Source organism: Lutjanus erythropterus, chromosome 7 (genome assembly GCF_056507025.1).
Source record: "Lutjanus erythropterus isolate fLutEry1 chromosome 7, fLutEry1.hap2, whole genome shotgun sequence".
NCBI lineage: Eukaryota > Metazoa > Chordata > Actinopteri > Lutjaniformes > Lutjanidae > Lutjanus > Lutjanus erythropterus.
In genome coordinates, this window is record NC_139323.1 from 40,957,841 (window position 1) to 40,976,218 (window position 18,378).

The 18,378-nt window shown below is 39.8% G+C and overlaps 2 protein-coding genes across 3 annotated transcripts; one reads left to right on the forward strand and one right to left on the reverse strand.

Moving 5' to 3' along the window:
- Window positions 1-667: 667 nt before the first annotated feature.
- On the forward strand, window positions 668-13,966 carry axdnd1 (axonemal dynein light chain domain containing 1). The gene is made up of 25 exons (XM_084723797.1): window positions 668-877; window positions 2,248-2,405; window positions 2,493-2,596; window positions 2,918-3,011; window positions 3,734-3,819; window positions 3,938-3,994; window positions 4,181-4,289; window positions 4,507-4,628; window positions 4,853-4,993; window positions 5,193-5,297; window positions 5,585-5,705; window positions 6,562-6,663; window positions 6,782-6,948; window positions 7,155-7,224; window positions 7,937-8,171; window positions 8,521-8,737; window positions 9,062-9,155; window positions 10,458-10,648; window positions 10,855-10,945; window positions 11,142-11,279; window positions 11,724-11,798; window positions 12,352-12,453; window positions 12,546-12,637; window positions 12,985-13,124; window positions 13,213-13,966. Exons 1-25 carry the CDS (start codon window positions 808-810, stop codon window positions 13,329-13,331), a joined length of 3,000 nt encoding a protein of 999 aa, XP_084579923.1. The 5' UTR covers window positions 668-807; the 3' UTR covers window positions 13,332-13,966.
- A 794-nt stretch (window positions 13,967-14,760) lies between these two features.
- Window positions 14,761-18,338, reverse strand: nphs2 (NPHS2 stomatin family member, podocin). Of its 2 annotated transcripts, none has more exons than XM_084723799.1 (7): window positions 17,935-18,338; window positions 17,698-17,801; window positions 17,244-17,316; window positions 16,309-16,391; window positions 15,762-16,021; window positions 15,528-15,600; window positions 14,761-15,168 (listed from the first exon to the last, which is right to left on the reverse strand). In XM_084723799.1, the coding sequence occupies exons 1-7, from the start codon at window positions 18,266-18,268 to the stop codon at window positions 14,956-14,958; spliced, it is 1,140 nt and encodes a 379-aa protein (XP_084579925.1). In that variant the 5' UTR covers window positions 18,269-18,338; the 3' UTR covers window positions 14,761-14,955. The 2 variants fall into 2 exon arrangements, with proteins under 2 accessions (XP_084579925.1, XP_084579924.1); XM_084723798.1 differs by having other exon boundaries at window positions 15,522-15,600.
- Between the last annotated feature and the right edge of the window lie 40 nt (window positions 18,339-18,378).

The following is an 18,378-nucleotide window of genomic DNA, read 5'->3' on the forward strand; positions in this document are numbered from 1 at the left end:
AAAAATAAGTTATAGTAACCTACTGTGTCTCAAATAAAAGCACATCCCCAAGTAATCCTATTACAGCTGTAGTATCAAATAATGTTACTTAACTTTTTTTGAATATGGATCAAATTCTTTTAGATGTAAGGCATCATATGCATTTAAAGCAAAAGTTCTATTGTTTGGTTTTACAGAAGTTGAGGCAACTAGAGTTTCTTCATGTTTAATTATTAACCAGTTACCAATAACTGTCCCTTTAAAATTTAATTATTGATGTAAATAATGTAATTCTAAAACTCATCAAATCAAATAAAACAATATTTTAATGTTTGATAGCGAGCATTAAATTGATAAATAACCCATTTACTGACAGCAAAAACTAAAGTGTTTAAATTGCATTTAAAACGCTGATATCATCAACTAAAACACCTTGAATCGGATTTGTGTTTGTCTTAAAAATGACATTTTTTCTGTAAATATTTAGATTTGATCTCTACTGTACTTGTTGCCCAGTAAATGTATAGTTATCTACGTAGGAAATAAAGAGAGTAGAATATAAAAATATAGAATTTTGTATATCGTATGGAAATTTTAATAATTCGCAGTAATTAATGGCGCTAAAATGAACAAACCTCAGTGTCCAAGGAGAGCGTTGGGCGTTTCCATGGCAACGGAACCAGGAAGTTGGAGCTCAGTGGAGAGTGGGAAAGACGGTTCTCTCTTTTTTTTAGGAAATAAACCTAACCTCTCGCCCACATGACTTTGTCAAAGTGTCAGCATTTTATTTCCAAAAGCTTACTGTAACATCTCCACCGTGAGTCCAGGATGTCTGCGTCCATGAGAGCCAGTTCAGCGCCAAGTTCACCGAGGCCGGAGCAGAGACTGGACACCAGAGGTGACGGTACCGTGCAGTCAGTCAGTGGGGAGGCTAGCTCGTGTTCAGCTAGCAGCTAGATGATAAACAGACGTTTAGCTCGTGTTAGGAAAACATTACTTTCACACATAAAGTAAGTTACAGTAAACAGCTACAAACTTTTGCACTGACGATAAAAAAGTCTTACTTTTCCACTCAGACGTCACTAACAATGATGGAAGATGGAAGTTGCAAAATGAAAGGAAAAACAAACAAATGAACTAAAAAGTCCTGTTATTTAGTGTAGTAGAGTCTCTCAGGTGGGCCAACATGCCCTAAAACAGCACCCTTTGTTTGACCTGAATGAAACAGAACCTTAATCAGTATCTTTGGTAACACCTATGTTTATCCTACTATTTCATGTCACTCTGAACAGATGTTATATGACTATACTTGTTCCTGTGTAATTTTAAAGATTTTGAAAAAATATATTTTTGAAGTAAACTAATAAACACATGCAAGTCACAGCTGAGTTACCTAACAGATTATATTATGATAACAGATTCCTTAAAGACTCTTTGTTGTAACAAAAATATTGTTTCACATGCACAGTACTTTTTTTCTCCGAAGTTTTGATAAACCAAAAAAATTATGGGAAGCTTGAAGTGAATGAAATATGAACATTATATACAACTAGAAACTAGAGTTGCAATGATTAGTCAATCATGAATTGACTATTAAATCAATTGCCAACTATTCTACTTGTTAATTAATTGGTTTGATAATCTTTTGAAGAAAAATATGTCAAAATTCTCTTTTTTTCTGATTTTCTCAGAGTTTCTAAACCTGAATATCTGTAGCTTAGAAGCACAGATTGTGGACCAAACAAGTAATCGATTAATTGAGAAAATAACTAACAAATTAATGAAAATGATCGTTAGTTGCAGCTATGATTGAAACATGACACATAAATAGACATACATATAGGGATGGGTGTTGAGACCCTGTACTAAACCAAGACCAGATCCTGACTGACCAGTACTGAAATATTAATAAGCTCCAGGCCAAACAATACTTCTCTGAGTATTTATGTAACATTATGCAAACAGCTCACAGGACAAACTGTTCGAAAGTGTGGGCTCACTTTACTAAATATAATGAAAATGCATCTGAATGCAGTTACTCAGGAGACTTATTTCTGCAAAAAAGTAATAATAAAATAACAGCTGAATCTTTTTCATATCATGATTTTTATGCATCAAATTATGATAAGACAATAGATAAATATCAGTATCGATATCAGCATCATTAACATCCTATATACACAACATCCCTTCACACAAAGGTGAGAGTTTGAGTTATTATTATGCACCTACTGCTTTGCATATATGTGGTTTTTTTTTTTCCCTCAGTAGCGGAACTGAATTTTCAGGTCCCAGTGGAGAGCAGAAAGGCACAGCTTCCTCCTGTCAACAGTCCGATCATCCCAGATGAACTGCTGGTGAGCCTTACCTCCACCGTTTGCAAGGGGAGCACAGTGGGGCAAACTGCACACCATCGCCACTGCAAGGTACAGTCGAGCCCCGTTCGTATCTCAAAGATTTTTATATCTGTGTGGCTGAAATGATCTCAGTGTGTCTGACGACTTCATATACAGGGCTGTGGAATCCGACGGCCAGATGCAGTCTGGCATCACCAGGTCGGACGCACAAAATACAAATACTTTCTGGAGCAGCCAACATCCCTGACTGGAGCCGGCAGGTCAGCTCGACCAAAAACATATTAATATTCTCAAAAGATCAACATTACTATCAGTATTTACAGCAATACGTTTATGCATGTTTACTCTTGACACTAATACATGACAGGCTTAATATAAAAACAGCAAGATTTTTATTTTGTATTTTCATAACCTGACACCAAGTAAATATTTATTATCTTTAACCAGATAATAAAATAAATGCTAGAATCAGGGCAGCATTAATTGTCAAGTCTTCTGTTTTCCATTCTGTAATCTGCAGATGACTTTCGGAGACTAAATGTGCATGTTTTTTCTTTTCTGTCTTAACGGTATCCATAAAGAGATATTTCATTCCTGTGTGATGCTACAACCCAGAGGAAGACAAAACCCCTCCCACCACTGGCCGACAGGAGTGACGTGTGTGGTGACACACAGGTGACCTGCTTCTACTTCTTTTTAATTTTTGGACATTTTAAAAAATATTTTATTTAGAGTTTTACCAATATGCAAAACACATAAGCAAGGGAAAATATAGTACATTATAGTGCATAGAGTGCATTGAGTATATTATGCATGTGTACCGAAATAAGCTGAACAGGCAACACCCACTGCTAATGTCACAAAAAGTTCAGCAGAGTGGAGTGTCTGAGAGGAAACCAAAATCTATCACCAGGAGGGACCAACAATAAATGAGCAGAGATACATAACATAACAAAACAAAACAAAATCAACAAGATGTGACAAATAAGCAAGACATCCCAGCTCGATAACTACAGTACTTAATCCCTCAGTCTCTCAAAAGGGGAATAAAGAAGAAAAATGTAAGAGGATACCATGCAGGTTCAAACTACAGTGTGTCTGTACTTTGAGATCAGTATGTCAGAAACTTAAAAGTGTGTTTCTAAGTTTAAAACATGCTACTGTTTTCATCACTAAACATTACTTTGACATATTTTACCTTTTTGTAAAGGGACAACGACCTCAGAGAGAAATTCAAGTGTCTTTTTCATGTTCAGTAGAGGAGGGTTTTACACATGGCTTAAAAAATAATGTTTACTGTAATACTTTTGACTTCAAATTCACATCTATTGCCATTCATCTATAGTTGTACATAAGTAGACAGTATGAGGTGATAATTAGGGCTCCTGTCTTTTCAGAACTTGAGTGTCTCAGAAAGTCTGATCCCAGAGGAATATCACATTGTGAAAAACAAAGGGTTGGAGAACCTTAAGTTCTATGAGGAGTGAGTCTGCTTCATTCATTTATCTACTTTATTCATGTTAACTTTGCACCCTCATATCATCTTTGTCAAAATTGAATACAGTTTTCTTATCAACTCTCATGTTGCTTCTATTCCTCAGTGCGTTCACAGTGCAGCTGCAGGATGATAAGCAGAAGCTACGGGTCTTCCCTTCACTGTGAGTTCAAAAATATGAATGAATCTCATTTCCAGATAAATCTTACTCAAGCAGTCTTTACTGGGAGCTTTTGTTGAAATAGTAATAGCACTGAGCACCATGAGATAGACAAAGGTCTGGTAAAATAAGGGATGAACGTTAAGAAAGATGCAGAAATACCGATTTGTGTGTATATTGTGTGTCCAGGAGGCCCAGTGGCAGACAGGAAGTGGTCCAGTTGATGAGGATGATGGACGACATGCTGATGAAGGCTGGTGTGGATCAGCACAGTGAGGAGCTGACAGAGATCTCACAGGTAAGACAGACAGACAAACAGAACGTACACAGGCTGCTGAAAACACAGTGTGCAGAGTTTAAGTGAGTTACTCTCTGCAAACATTCCTGTTTTTTTTGTTCTGCATTTTGTCATAACCATAACGTGTTTAGATATGTAAAGCAAACATGCTCAGAGATTCTTATAGAAGTATAGCCATCTACACATATTAGAAACAGTGCAATGAAATGTCTTACAGCTGGAGGGTCTGCTGGAGCTGGTGCAGGTGGAGCAGAATATCTACAACATTGTTTTCCATGAACTGATCAGGCAGGTCAGCGTGAACTGTGCTGAGAGAGGACAGCTGCTTGCCAAACTCAGGTTAGCAGCCAACAGCACCTAAAAGTTAAACTTCACAACTTGTTGAGGAAGTTTCATCAATAAAGCACAATCCTGCAACTGTATTACCATTTTGTTCCCTTAAGTTAATTCTGAAACAGATTTTGACAGGTAGTTTCAGAGAAAATTGTAGTTTTCAAGCAAACTTTCCCAGTAATGATCCCAGGAAGCGTTTTTCCCAGCAGCTCTTGTATTTGTGTATCCAGACAGCGCTACCAGTCCCTGCTTGAGCGAGTCCCGCGCCGTCTGAAGGCTCTGCACACTGAGGCAGTGGCCCAGCGGGCTCTGGACCGCCGGCTTGCTGAAGAGATCCACCGCGTCAAGACATCCATCCAGCAGCTCGGCATGTACGTAGGTCAGGTGTCAGGCTGCTGGGTCATGATGAAAGAAAATATTTTAAGAGAAAATAGTAAAAGCAAGACATGAAAATAATAGTACTAATTACAACTTGTGAAAATGAGAAATCTGTGCGTGCTCATGTGTGTATCTGTGTGTGTGTGTGTGTGTGCGTGTGTGTGTGTATGTATGGTGTGTATCCTTTCACAGGCAACTGTCCAGGGTGACAGAGCACGATGACTTTGTTACCCAGCAGGTGGAGCGCGCTCAGAAGCAGTTGGCTGGGGCACTCGAGCAGACTCATGCCAACTCAGAGTCAGTCCATCACTGTTTCTCCAGTTCACAGTCACAATCTCATCAAGTTGATTCGTTCAAAAATTCACCAGTGTGAACGTAAAAACAACCTAATTCATTTGATGGATACGAGTGATTTATTTAAAGCTAAATTTATCCTTAATTATTACAAAGATAAATAAATTTGATGTACTCAAATAAGAGAGCAGAGAAGAAACTTTCTTTTGAGATGGAGTCTTAAGCGCAGCAGAAATTCTGAAAACAACAAAATGTGACCAGATGTCATCTCTCACATGGTCTCTTCTCAGTGTGGTCCAGGGTTACCATGAGCTGTATGAGCTGCAGAGAGGTCGCCTTCAGGCTCAGCTGCTCCAGATGACTCAGGAGAGAGACTACTGGAGCCAGATCACCTTCTGCCTCGCCCTCAAGGTTTGTGAGCTACGATTTAGTTTAGTTTTTTCTTTATATTGGGCACATTTGTTATTTTCAAGTGATAATTATGTGATGTTATGCTGAATAAATAAGACTAAGTCATGGTAAGCAGAAATGTATTTATATGGATTGTTTTAGTTAATGGAAAAGAGGGCCTGCTTTGTTGAAAGCCTCAGCAAACAAAGTAAAGTGTTGAAGCAGATAGTATGACAAATATTTGCATTTATCAATTTCACAATATGCTCAACCCTTTTAATGATAAAATGTATGAACTTTTTTGGTTGTAAGGAACAAATTTATGCTCACAGAAGTTATTTATGTTGGCTGAACATCCACCTTCCACCAGATTCTGTATAACCACAGTATAGCAGTATAAACTTGCACAAAAAGTAACATGAAAAAACAATTACAGATATAATACATTAACGCAGTTTCTCTTCACTGTCCCTCAATATTGCCTGTAGTAATAGCCACATTAGTCACACCACCGTGCTAAAGAGTTCAACAGGTAAACCTACAAAATAAACATTAAAATAACATAAACGAAACAAAACCTAGAGCTTCCAAGTTTGAAGTTGGCTACAGAAAGCTGGTCTCAATCTGTCCTTGAGCTTGAACGAATATTGGTCCTCGAATTGAATTTTCAGAAGCATTGAATCATTAATTTAATACGCACCGAAGTGTAAAACAAGAAGGGCTTAGTCTCAAGAAAAAGAAAAAGAAAGAACATGAACGCAGCGGTTGTTGCAGCTGCTTGTTATCCCCTGCGGGTGGCTTGTCAGTAATGTGGTATTTCAAAATTGCAGTTATTGTGACACCCCTAAAATTAAGTATGCTTTTCTGTGACTATTAGGTGATCAGTGTGAAGAAGCTGCAGCTGATCGGTCGGCTGCATGTCAGTGAGCAGAGCTGGTCCAAGACAGCAGAACACTGCAGCCTTTACCTTAACTCAAAGGTAACAATCTTAACATTTCTGTATTGATCCTCCTGGCAAAAACACAGAAGGCCATAGATTATCTTTTGAGTATCGCTGGTGGTTCAGTTGCACTCTGACAGTGACCATCCTGCTGCAGGACACAGAGGACCTAAATATCATCATGGAGCTTTCTAACTACTGGAAAGAGCAGCTGATGGCTTTCATGTCCCAGCTGAAGATGACTGATCACGCTCAGTGTGAAGAGCTCAGGAACATCCAGCAAGGCATCGCCAAGTGGCTCAACGTCTGCTCCACACAGAACAAGTAAGGACAAACTAAGACACCAGAGAAGATGATTTAATATTGGATGATTATAATGTGCCATTAATTAAAGACAGCTTAATATAATTCTCTGCAGAATGGTAATGATATAATTTAGTATTTTTACTGAGTCTTTACGCCCAGTCATTGAGAGCAAAGTATGGAAGAGAAGACTGATGTGTGTATGACGTTTTTAACTTTATTTCAAGGTGTCCTGACCCAAATTATGACAAAGCTTCACTGGAAGAGATTCATGCTGATTTGAAGCAGTGGTCAAACGTAAGACAGCATATTTACTTCCTCTGTTTTCACATTGTGATCATTGATTTTTATCTATTTGATGTAATCTAAACTTCATCACTCGTCTCATGTCTCTTATCTCCTTTACACTTTGCATTAAAATGTGTCTCGTATTAAGATTGTATCTAGATATGATTTAACCTGATTACTTTTACACCTGGGCCTGAAAAGTCGCTAAATCTAGTAACAAAGTCACAAAGTTTCCAACCATGTAGTTCTCGTATGTGGATTGAAAATCGTGAATGCATTTACACTTGTGCTTAATGTGGTCACAATGCATCTCTGACCACCTGGAAGAGGTTTGGCTGATCGGACCATAATCAGTACTCAATGACATTTCAGTTACACCTGCACTTTTATATGGTCAAGCTCTATTTGATTGTAATCTGATCACCCAAAACGCATTTTAATGTAAGGCAGTAATCACTGACAATAATCCCATTTCCATCACGTATTTGATCTGTTTCAGCTCTGTCATATTTGTGATTCAGTCACATCATCTCATCACTTCATCTCGCAAAATTATCATCACTTGTCACGTCTGATCTGTGTCATCCTTGTCATGGTCTTTGTCATTGTCATGGTCTGTCCTGTTTGCCAGCCTTCCTATCAGGTGGACATGTTGAAATGTGGGTCTAGTCATCAGCAGATTTTCCTCTGCTGTCTTCCTCTGTGTTCTGTTCCTCTGCAGACATTGGCCCTCCAGTGTGAGCGCTACCAAGGTGAGAAGCTGCTTTGTTGCCAGCAGACACTGGAAAACCTTCGTCATGCTCAGAGAGGATGGCTGAATATGAGCAACGAACTGTTCAGAAGGCACCCCTCTCCCGATGGTGAACCACGTGGAGGCCAGCGAGACTTAAGAGAGCTGGACACGGTCCTGTCTGATCTCCTCAAACAACTAGATACGCAAGTCAGTGGAGAGAGTGGTGAGGGCTGATCGATACGCGATTTTGGGACATTATTTAAGAGCTAAAAACTGATTTTGAGGCATACAGAGAGGTAAGTGAAGTGTACACCTTAGTTTTTGCTTGACTGTAGTCCAAATGGATATCTGTGAATAAACAGGACTGCTGACAGCTGCAAAGCAGGACCTTGGTGAGCGTCATGGTTTGTAGCTGTGACACACACACAAACACACACAAGCTATAGTCACAGAATCTTTGATGAATAGCACCATATGTAAGAGGAAACATATGTATTTTTAATTTTGGGGTGAACTGTCCCTTTAAGATATGGACTAAAGTGTTGAAACTGATTCCAGCCGTGCTGTTTCAGGGATCCACGGACGGATCACGTCACTGCTCGGGTTGATGGAGTCCTGGATATCCAAGCTGGACGCAGCGATTGGTCAGCCAGACATGATGCCCGTCTCTGATTGGCTGAAACTGGAGAAGGCATTGCGCGGTTGGCAGAGTTTGGCTGAAAAAGCCTTGCAGGACATCTCCAGCGTGCAGACAGAGAACGAAAAGGACAAAATCAAACCAGATATATAGTATGTAACCTGAATTCACACACTCGCTTTATCTTGTCAGGGTTTAAATTTATATACTGATCTGACAAAATAACTAGTTAAAACAATGGATGCAATTAAAAGGCAGATACCTTATTTATCACCATTCTGTGGATAAGTTGTAGAAAACTTGCAGTGTTCTTCAATTCAAGAAATTTTTGTGAATCAAATATTTGTGTGTTTTAATGTGCATATTCTAAATTCATAAACATCGAAAATGAGTGTGAAACTGTGTTTTAATACTAACATTGAAAGCTTTATTGATTATTCTGTGTTTTTGTTGTGTGTATTTGTTTGTTCAAACAGTACAGAGACACAAAAAGCGATAGACAAGGTGCAGAAGTCCATAACCAGCCTGTCCAACTTCACTGATGGTGAGAACCAGAGACTCACAGACTCGGTGAGTACCGACCAGGTTCAGTCGAGCTGCTACACACATTTTGAAAATGTTGCAGTTGTTGCTTCAGTCTCACTTAAGTGCAGTTCTGTGAAGTTTTTCAGAACAACCACATAGGGGAGGGAAACATGGGCTGAAAATAATGACACTTCACTGTGTTTCTGAGATAAAACTGTCCTTCATGATATAACAAAATACTGAAGAAAACAGGTTTAGAACTCATGATAGCTGTTGAGCTCTTTTCATGGGATTTTGTCTCTCCTTGTACTCAACCGAGTGCTTCTGCTTGAGGTGGTGAAATTAGTGTGTTGTCGTTAGTCTTCTTCTTGCACTTCTTACATATAATTGTGGTTTATTCTACGCCTGATCTTTTGTATCTAAACCACGTCCACACTACTGAAGACGCTTGTCTCTTGGGAACTAACTCCTCCACAATGGAGCCAGTTGCAGTGTTAATTTTACTTTCAGCCATGCTTGTTGTTCATGTGTGTAATGGTATGACATCATCATGCCAACAAGCCTGAATATTGCCATTATCACAATAAGTTTTTTTATTATTATTATGATTATTATGATTATTATTATCATACTGATTTTATCACCTCATCTCCATGAATGTGTTGCTCAAATGTTGCACAGGAAATACGACTAAAACCCTCCTGAGACGTTTTGTCTCAGCAGCTCATACAGGTGACCAAAAATTCTAGAGTAAATATTAATATTCAATATATTAAATATGTTTTGAATGTTTTGGTTTTCTTGATTTTGCAGAATTATTCATCATTAATCAATGAGTGGCAAAGTGTTCTGTTATATTAACATTTTCTTCCATATTATGCCATTTTCACTTCACATTTCCTGAACTGAAATGTTTAAAATCACCAGTTAGAGTTGGAAATAGAAGGTCGCCTGTCAGTAATCAGTTATATTCTCTTTTCAACTTTGCATTTCTTCTCTCCTTCTGTCCTGTTCTGTATAATGTCATCTTCACTTGCTGATCTGTTTCTGCAGCAAAGACAGCTAAACCACAGTTCTTTGGCTTCATTGTTTTTCTCAGTGATTTCTGTTTTTTTCTTTATATAAGATATTTGTTGTTAATCTTTTGTTGTTAAACTCTACCAGAGCAGTTGTGGTTTTAGTCCCTGTGGTTCCCTGATCAGAGACATGTCCACATTGGTTGTTGAGGGAGAAGAAACTGATACTCTCAACATTTTTTTTAAATTTCTTTTGCTTTTAAATGCTCAAAAGATTTTCTGTGATGTTAGAAGCTGTGGTCTTGAGTTTCAGTACGTCGTCTCCTACCAGGTCAGTTCTATTCACGTGGCTCAGACACGCTGGATGCTGGATCTGTTGCTCCTCATGGCACCTGATCATAACGAGGACCAGAACCACAAACAGGAACACCAACACAACAGAAACATCTCACTACAGACACTAGAAGAGGATGCCAACATGCTGGCTGACAAACTGGACCATTTTTCCAGATACATCACAAGGTAGCAGAGCTTTTTACTCATTTTTACATTTACAGTGAAGCTTACATATAACCTCCTTACACTATACATACTAACAACACAGAGAAATGAAATGATGGCTACACACTGAAAGTATCTTCAACACAAAACGTCTGACTGAAGGTGATCAGCAGAGGAGGATTTTCTTCAGGATTTATTCACCAGAAAATGTTTGTTTTTGACTCCAGGTCTTGTGAGCTGATTTTGGAGGAGCAGAGTCGTCAGAATGCAGATGAAGCTGAGGGTGAAAATGAGAAGAACGAGTGCAGAAAACTGCAGGTAAACAATGTTCTGATGTAGACTTTAATAAATAACAGAGATTGATAGTAAAGTCAGGGTTGCATGTGTTTTATTCTTATTAGACTAACATTACAAAACTCCAGAAGAAGGAGACATAGTGCTGTTACACACTGGGGTGAGGTAAGATAAGTGTCTTCTGTGGTGTGTGTGTGTCTTTTATTGTGTCCGTCCTCAGAGCGAGTGCTCTGATTGGGTGGAGACCTGTATAATCCTGCTCTCGGGGATGAAAGGTGGTCCCGTGGAGCTGCTTGTGAGACTGGCCGACACCACCTCCAGCAGCGATGTTTCTGCAGCAGACAGCATGCAGAGTCTGGTGAGGAGTCAATGAAAATACGACCCATACAGTTAGACCTCATTTATTCTAATTAATGAATGATATAATTGTGACTTTAAAACAGAGTTGCTGAAGATGAACGTGGCTGTGTTGCATTCTTATCTCTTAATTATCTGAGAAACGCCTTGAAAGCCCAGTGCTGTTGATACTACAGTGGAGTAAAGCTGACATCAGTAGATCACGTGTCAGATTTTACTTAATCAAGGTGTTACACTGGCATTAGTTAGCCAGTGAAACTGTGATTCAACACAAAGTTTATTATCTGGAGATGATGACAGGCATGAGTGGGACAGCAGAGCCTAATTTTGCTTTGTCAGGATCAAAAGTCAGTGTGGTTTTAATGATGGCTTTGTTTGTGTGTGTGTGTGTGTGTGTGTGTGTGTGTATGTGTGTGTGTGTGTGTGTGTGTGTGTGTGTTTACAGGTGAACAAAGTGGTTTCAGCTGAGCCTACGGCAGACAGCGAGGTCCAAGACGAGCCTGAGGCAGAACAGAGAGAGGTGAGTCGTGTTAATAGCTGTGGAGTACGAGTGAAAAGCTCAGTGACATGTGACCATTGAAACTACACTTTAGAACAGTGATTTCCCAAATTTTTCCTTAAGGGAGAACCTTTCTGTCATTGGGTAAATACCCAAATAGTGAACTCAATAACTACAGGAAGTGGAAACAAGTGATTAGGAGTTTTGAGCAGATTATTCTCCAACCATCGAATCAGAGATGAGTTGTTATTTATTTATTTATTTATTTATTTTTAATTAAATAAATTCTACGTCTGTATTATGTATTTTTTTAACATCCATATATAGTTTATAGGCTTTTTTGGAGAAATTCAATGTTTTGTCCTCCCTGAGGTTTGGCCATTGAGGAGGAAACCTCTGGAGTGTGTAGAAATTTTGAATTTGATCTGTGTTAAAGACAAAACAGTTTAAAGGAATTTAAAAAAAACTCTTGAGTAATAATGGATTTTATCAAAAGAGCACAGCTTGTTTCACACATTTATTATACAATAATCTGACCATCTTTCTAAAAACGAGCACTGTTGTTGTCCTGCAGGGGGAGCTAACAGTTTGTGAGAGCCCAGTGGTGAAGCTGATTGGCTATGATGGACACATCACACACAGAAAGCTGGGAGAGAGCAGCGTCCACCTGACTGGGGTCAGACAGCTACTATCATGCTTTTCACTGAGTGAGGTGAGCGGACTGCCTGTCCACCTCTGATCACCCGTCTGTCTGTCTCTTTCTGACAGACTGAGGACCTGGTTGTTTCTCCAGCAACTGATGAAGCCCAGAAAGCTTTTAGTGATCTGACCACAGTAGGATTACTGCAGCGGGAACTGCAGTAAGTTAACTTTCTCATCATGGAGTGGAACGTACACATACTGTGATAATATACACACACTGTCTGACTTGAGAGATACGTTTATTTGGGACATTTCAGTTCTAGACCTTCATCAGGCAAACAGTTTGTGACAATAAGAAGCCATTTTAGATTTGAACAAATGTGAAAAGTGTGAGTAAAAACAAAAGTGTTGTGTTTATACTTTTATTGAGTGTATGTGAATCACATCACCTTCTAATGTAAAATTGACACTCGCTGGCTGTTAGCTCTTTTGTGGCTTCAAAAATTGAGAGTGGGCCTCTACCGAGTGACATCCAGGCTGGATTTCTGTCCATGCGTTTTTGCAGTGATTCAGAGCTGCGGGTCCAGAGTGCCGAGCAGCGAGCCCTGAAGGCTGAAGAAGCTCTGCAGGCGGCGTTGGACAAGATTCAGGACCTGGAGAGACAACTGCAGGGTCGAGCCAGTCTGGAGCCCAAAAGTAGCGAAGGTACTGACTGAAGAAAAGCCTCTGTAAACTTAGAACTGAGGCAGAGCGACGGTAACACAGTATTAAAGTTTTTTGGGTTTTTTTGCAGAGAAAAAAGAAACACCAACACCACCTTCCCCACCACAAGTAACACCTCCAGCTCCTCCAAAGAAAACCGCAGCTGAAACCAAACCAACAAGCAGCACCAAAAGGACCAAGAAACGGTGATGTGACTTTTGATCAGGTGTTTCAACTCTCTATTTATATATGGAACTGTCCAGTTAATGTTGGGTGAACTATTTTAAAAATCACTTTCAGAGTTTTATGTTTTAATATATTTTCTCTGTTGAAAGGAGGTCAGAGAGGAACTGCTGCAGCAACACCTGTAAAACCAGTAAAACCAAGAAAAACTATTCAGGGTACTGTGCTTACCAGCATGTGTGGTTAAACAAGTAATGTAGCACACAGGAATAAAGAACAAGAATATACAAGAAGCATCATTTACCAGCGCTGCCATCCAAGTATAAAATATTTCCAGTGTGAGGAGGTTATCCATATATTATGTTACTATTTATTTAATTGCTTGCTGTGGTTTTGTCTAACCTTGTGATGTGTCTTTGACTTCATGTAAAGGCAATTAAGTTTTTGTTTCCTTCCAAAAAATAAAGTTTCTGCAGGCATTACATTTAAAAAAAAAAGTCCTGGAGCTTTATTTTCAAGACATAGAAATTGTCAAATAAAGCCAGTGTATCTACAGTAGAGGCTCTCAGACCCTTCAGTGCTGAAGATCAGCAGTGTAAACCAGTCAGGAAAACATTTATTATGAGCTCATCTCTTGGATTAAACTTAAAGCTGCCATGGCAGTGTTTCCTGTTATCTCCTGGTGTTTTTCTTCTCCCCGTGTCTCCTGTCTGTCTTTGTCCTCTGGGTCGCCTGACTCCTCCCAGCTCTGCTCCATCCTCACCTGGCAGCAATCTTCTCATCACCACTCTGATCCAGCTCACCTGCACCTCGTTACTCCTGCTGCTGATCAACGCTGGTTTCCGCACATCGAGTGCCGGTTCATTCAGTCCACTGTGTGTAAGAGTTCAGACCTCAAGCTTTCCTCGGTGTAACCTCGGAGTTCATGTGCTTCAGGGCTGCACTCATCTCCCTGCCTGCCTGTGTTCACCTGCAATCCCTCTGCCAACTCCAGCTCTCCTGAATTTAAAAGAATTTAACAAAGCAGACTAATAATTATAACATTTCAACAATATCAGTTTATTTTTTTTAATTATCTTTTTATTGAGTTAGAGACATTTTTTCATTTCTTACACATTATTTAAACATTAAAGATATTCTGATGAGTTCACAGAAAAAACAAAAGAGGATGTATTAAAATTTTCAAGATGCTGTAAGTACATCACCACACTGGTATATGAACACACATCTATCTAAATGTCCCTCTGTTACCACTTTGTGTGTAAATACATCCAACTTGACACTTGAAACCAGTCATTTAAATCAAACAAAACAGAAATAAATAGCTAAAGGAAGAAAGGCATGTTGAAGTTTTTCAAACCAATGGATCAGAACTCGTACAATAAATTTAATTTCTGTTGGAGTAGAGATTCCAAATGCATCACAAATGCAGCAGCGACGAACCAAAGGGTTCTCTAGATTGAGTCTGACCTACTTTGTGATATATTTTCAATCCAGTTTTTGCAGATTGCAGATTCTCTTACATTTGTCCAGCTCCAATCTGCAAGAGAAAATCAACTTGTCTCCTAAGTTTATAATTGAAATGTTCATTTTCCCCAAGTATATCACCTTTAAGTGGAAATTTCATAACAGTTTATTTCATATCAGTCTGTCACATCATTGGTGAATCTGTCTCTGGATCGTCCTCTGTCATCCCTCCGTCTCCCTCCACAGCAGGGGGAGGAGGAGGAGGTGGTAAGGATGAGAGGTCAGGAGTCACGCTGAGGAGATCTGGAGGGAGTGGAAGGACCAGGGCCGGGTGGAGGAGACGGAGGGAAGCCCTGAACCCCTCCCATGCGTCTCTCTCCCCTTCTGCTGCTTTTGCCTAGAGGAGAGAACAGGTTCTTAAAAAGTATTAAAGTGTCTGAAATTCATATTCACTAATAAAAGGCCAGGAGTAGTCTTAAATTCTGTTTGGTAAAACCTTAAATATTTATTTATTGTCATCTAAACTGAGAGGAAATTCAGAAATTTTGAAATGGAAACAGAAACAGTGGTGCATTGAGCAGAATGTTGTAAGGTATTGGAAGAAAGAACATGACCAACGCTGATTTATCAGTTAGTTAAATGACATATTTGATTAAAAAAAAAAAGAAAATCAAGGTGCAATAAAATGACAAAAAACAGGCATTAAAACCGATAAACATTAGATTATAAGACAGTGGTGCAGTTACTCACTCTGACCTGCTGTTGTCTCTTGGCCTCAGCCTCAGCAGCCAGACTCTGCTGTAACTCCACAGGAAAACTGAGCTCGTCTCTGACAGAAAATCAAAGCCTCGTCAGCAGGAAGATCACAGCACACCACAAATCTCTACATTCCTCTTTGCTCTTTACCTTTACACCTTCAGTGTAGTTACTCACTAACTGAACTAGATGCAGCTGATTAATACAGTAAAGATAAATCACACCAAGTCTTACATGTCTGTTCTCTCCACCCTGATGCCCCAGCGGCAGGCGACAGAGTCAGCAGCTGCTCGTATCTTTTCTCCGATCTTCCTCCTGTGCAGCAGGACGTGGCTGAACGTGTGCTGGGCGAGAACGTCTCTGACCACCGACTGGACCAGAGTCTGCAGCACTGTGGTCAGGCTGGACAGAGCTGCGCTGCACAAAGCCACGTTCTCTATCTGGTAATAACACACCGCACTCAGCTCCGGCCTCACCAAGTCCTTCGTCACCACCTCGGTACAGATGGAGGAGGAAAATATCAGTCAGCAGTCTGATGCAATTAAACTCCTGTCACTGGGAAACTAGTTCAGTGGAGGAGCACTTCATTCACACTGTGTAATAAAGATGGAATCTCACTTGAATGTAAACTCCTGTGAAAGTGGCTGTTGAAGTTTACCAGTCAGTCACAAATTAGTGTATAACTATGCAAGATTTACTGTTCAGGAAAAGTGAAGTGCAAATACAGTAAACAGCAACTTATTATTTTACATATGTCAGCTGTGTTGTTGTTGTTCTGTACCGTGTGAAGAGGAATCTTCAGCATTTTCAGTCGGATGTCGACCTTGTGACACACATCGAGGACTGGAAGGTAGAAAAGGAGGCCTGGAGAGAGGAGGGAGAAGGTTTTTATCTAAGGACAGATTTATAGCATTAATTAATTATGGCCCATTTCTGCCAGTGTGGTGAAAAAAAAGTAATTATGGGAAAAATAGTGAAATAATGGGTATCTCAAAATATTGTGAAGACTTCTCAAAATGACATCCAAAATGAATGAGTTAGTGAATCAATAATAAGTATCTCAGAATTATGAGTTAGTATTTCGAAACAATTACAAAGAATCTAAAAATGACTTAAAATCTCAAAGTATCAAAAAATAATGAGTTAGTGTCTCAAAATAGCGATAAACTTTCTCAAAATGGCTAACTTGTCTCTGAGGTGATTATTCAGAAAGTTTTTCATTATTTTGAGACACTAAGTCATTCTTTGGTTGGTAGAGCATGTGGTCTGTGTACCGTCCTCAGCAGCGACCATGTGTTTGACTCTCACCTCTTGTCCTTTGCTGTGTGTCCTCCACCCTCTGTCTCCCCATTTCCTGTCAATCTAAAGCTGTTCTATCAATAAAGGCAGAAACCCAGTTAATAATCTTATTTTTAAGTTTCTTAATGACTTGCAGAATCCTCTTCTTGTCACCACAGTGGCAGGAATGAGCTTCCATATATTTGTATGACTTTGTCTGATAGAGTTCATGCAGACTCAGACTAAAAAAAAACTAACTGGACTCAAACTTTTCATGACTCATGACTGTATCTGTATGATCACTGACACACATCCTCAGAAATGGAAAGTCAACTGTTCTGGCACATCGTTAATGTAAAAAGAAAAAAATTAAATATCTGCAGTTTTTAAATCACTGCTGACACATGAGGCTGTAAGATTTCAGGACTCTGTGACAACCTGGTCCTCTGGGTCTCCCACGCAGCAGGTGACCCAGTCTGAAGATCACAGCTCTCTCATGCTCCCTCACCACCTGTCAATCAAAGCAACAGACATCAGTCAGTCCATATATGTGGACATTTGGAGAGTCCAACTGACACACAACACAAGTGAATCTGCTTTTTTTTAATGAAGTTTTTGTACAATACCATGCAGGGCCGTCAGTAAGTAGAGGGACATTGACTCGTTTTGTTGTGTTTCCTGTGTACTGTAGCACTTAGGATTAGAAATAAAATTATGGATATGAGGTGAAAATGCTGGCCGACTCTCTAAAACACACCAATATTCATTAATTTCTCTATATATTTTACTTCCTGTCCAGGTGGAAATGTGGACCAACAAGAGACGTCTCAGGTGAAACTTGAACATTAAAATTCTTTTAGTCCTTTACATAATTCTATGGCGTGGTTCGTACCTTGACACAGAACCAGATGGAAAGAGGGAGGAAGAGGAGAACCAGAGCCAAGACGAAGACCATCAGCAGCCACTCAAACACTCCCAGGTTCTTACGCTTCAGACCTGCAGAGATACACGGTAGTTTGTTTAAAGAAATCCAACCAAGATACTCAAATTCATTAGAATGAAGAGTCATTTTTGCAAAAGTGAGCATGTGTGGAAGCTCATTTCCACAAATGTAATAAAAGAAACTCACCGTCCTCCTGCTCCGCTGCCTCCAGGAGCCCCAGGTTCTCCTCTCTGACCTCATCCTCTCTCACGCTGTCTATGTCCACCACAGTAGATTTCACCTTCTCGTCTGTCTCCTGCTCCACCGTCCCCTCATTTTTCTCCAGCTTCTCCTCTTTCCTCGCTGATGATGCCTTTGGGACCCGGCCCGTCTTCGATGGCCTCTGCCGGTGACCTCTGGGAGGCACCGTGGCTCCCCTCTCCCTCTCCTTCCGAGACGTCATTCTGGGTCTCGGAGGGTAACTGGGGTGGACACTGGAGGACTTCTCCATACTGGCTGGAAGCTCTGCAGTAAAGATCATAGGAGTGATGGTTGTGGGATGTCTCTGCTCGATGGGTTAGAGGAGGCTTTTCTTTCTTTTCTTCTTTTGTGTGTTTCTTCCTCTGGTTGGACGTCTGTAACTGGAGTCAG

Coding starts and splice junctions, on each gene's coding strand:
- axdnd1 (XM_084723797.1), top strand. CDS start 808: ATGTCTGCGTCCATGAGAGCCAGTTCAGCGCCAAGTTCACCGAGGCCG. Junction 878..2,247: donor GCAGAGACTGGACACCAGAG/GTGACGGTACCG, acceptor TTTTTCCCTCAG/TAGCGGAACTGAATTTTCAG. Junction 8,738..9,061: donor AAAATCAAACCAGATATATA/GTATGTAACCTG, acceptor TTGTTCAAACAG/TACAGAGACACAAAAAGCGA.
- nphs2 (XM_084723798.1), bottom strand. CDS start 18,268: ATGATCTTTACTGCAGAGCTTCCAGCCAGTATGGAGAAGTCCTCCAGT. Junction 16,392..17,243: donor TGGGAGACCCAGAGGACCAG/GTTGTCACAGAG, acceptor TCCTCTCTCCAG/GCCTCCTTTTCTACCTTCCA. Junction 15,169..15,521: donor AGAGACAACAGCAGGTCAGA/GTGAGTAACTGC, acceptor TCTCTCCTCTAG/GCAAAAGCAGCAGAAGGGGA.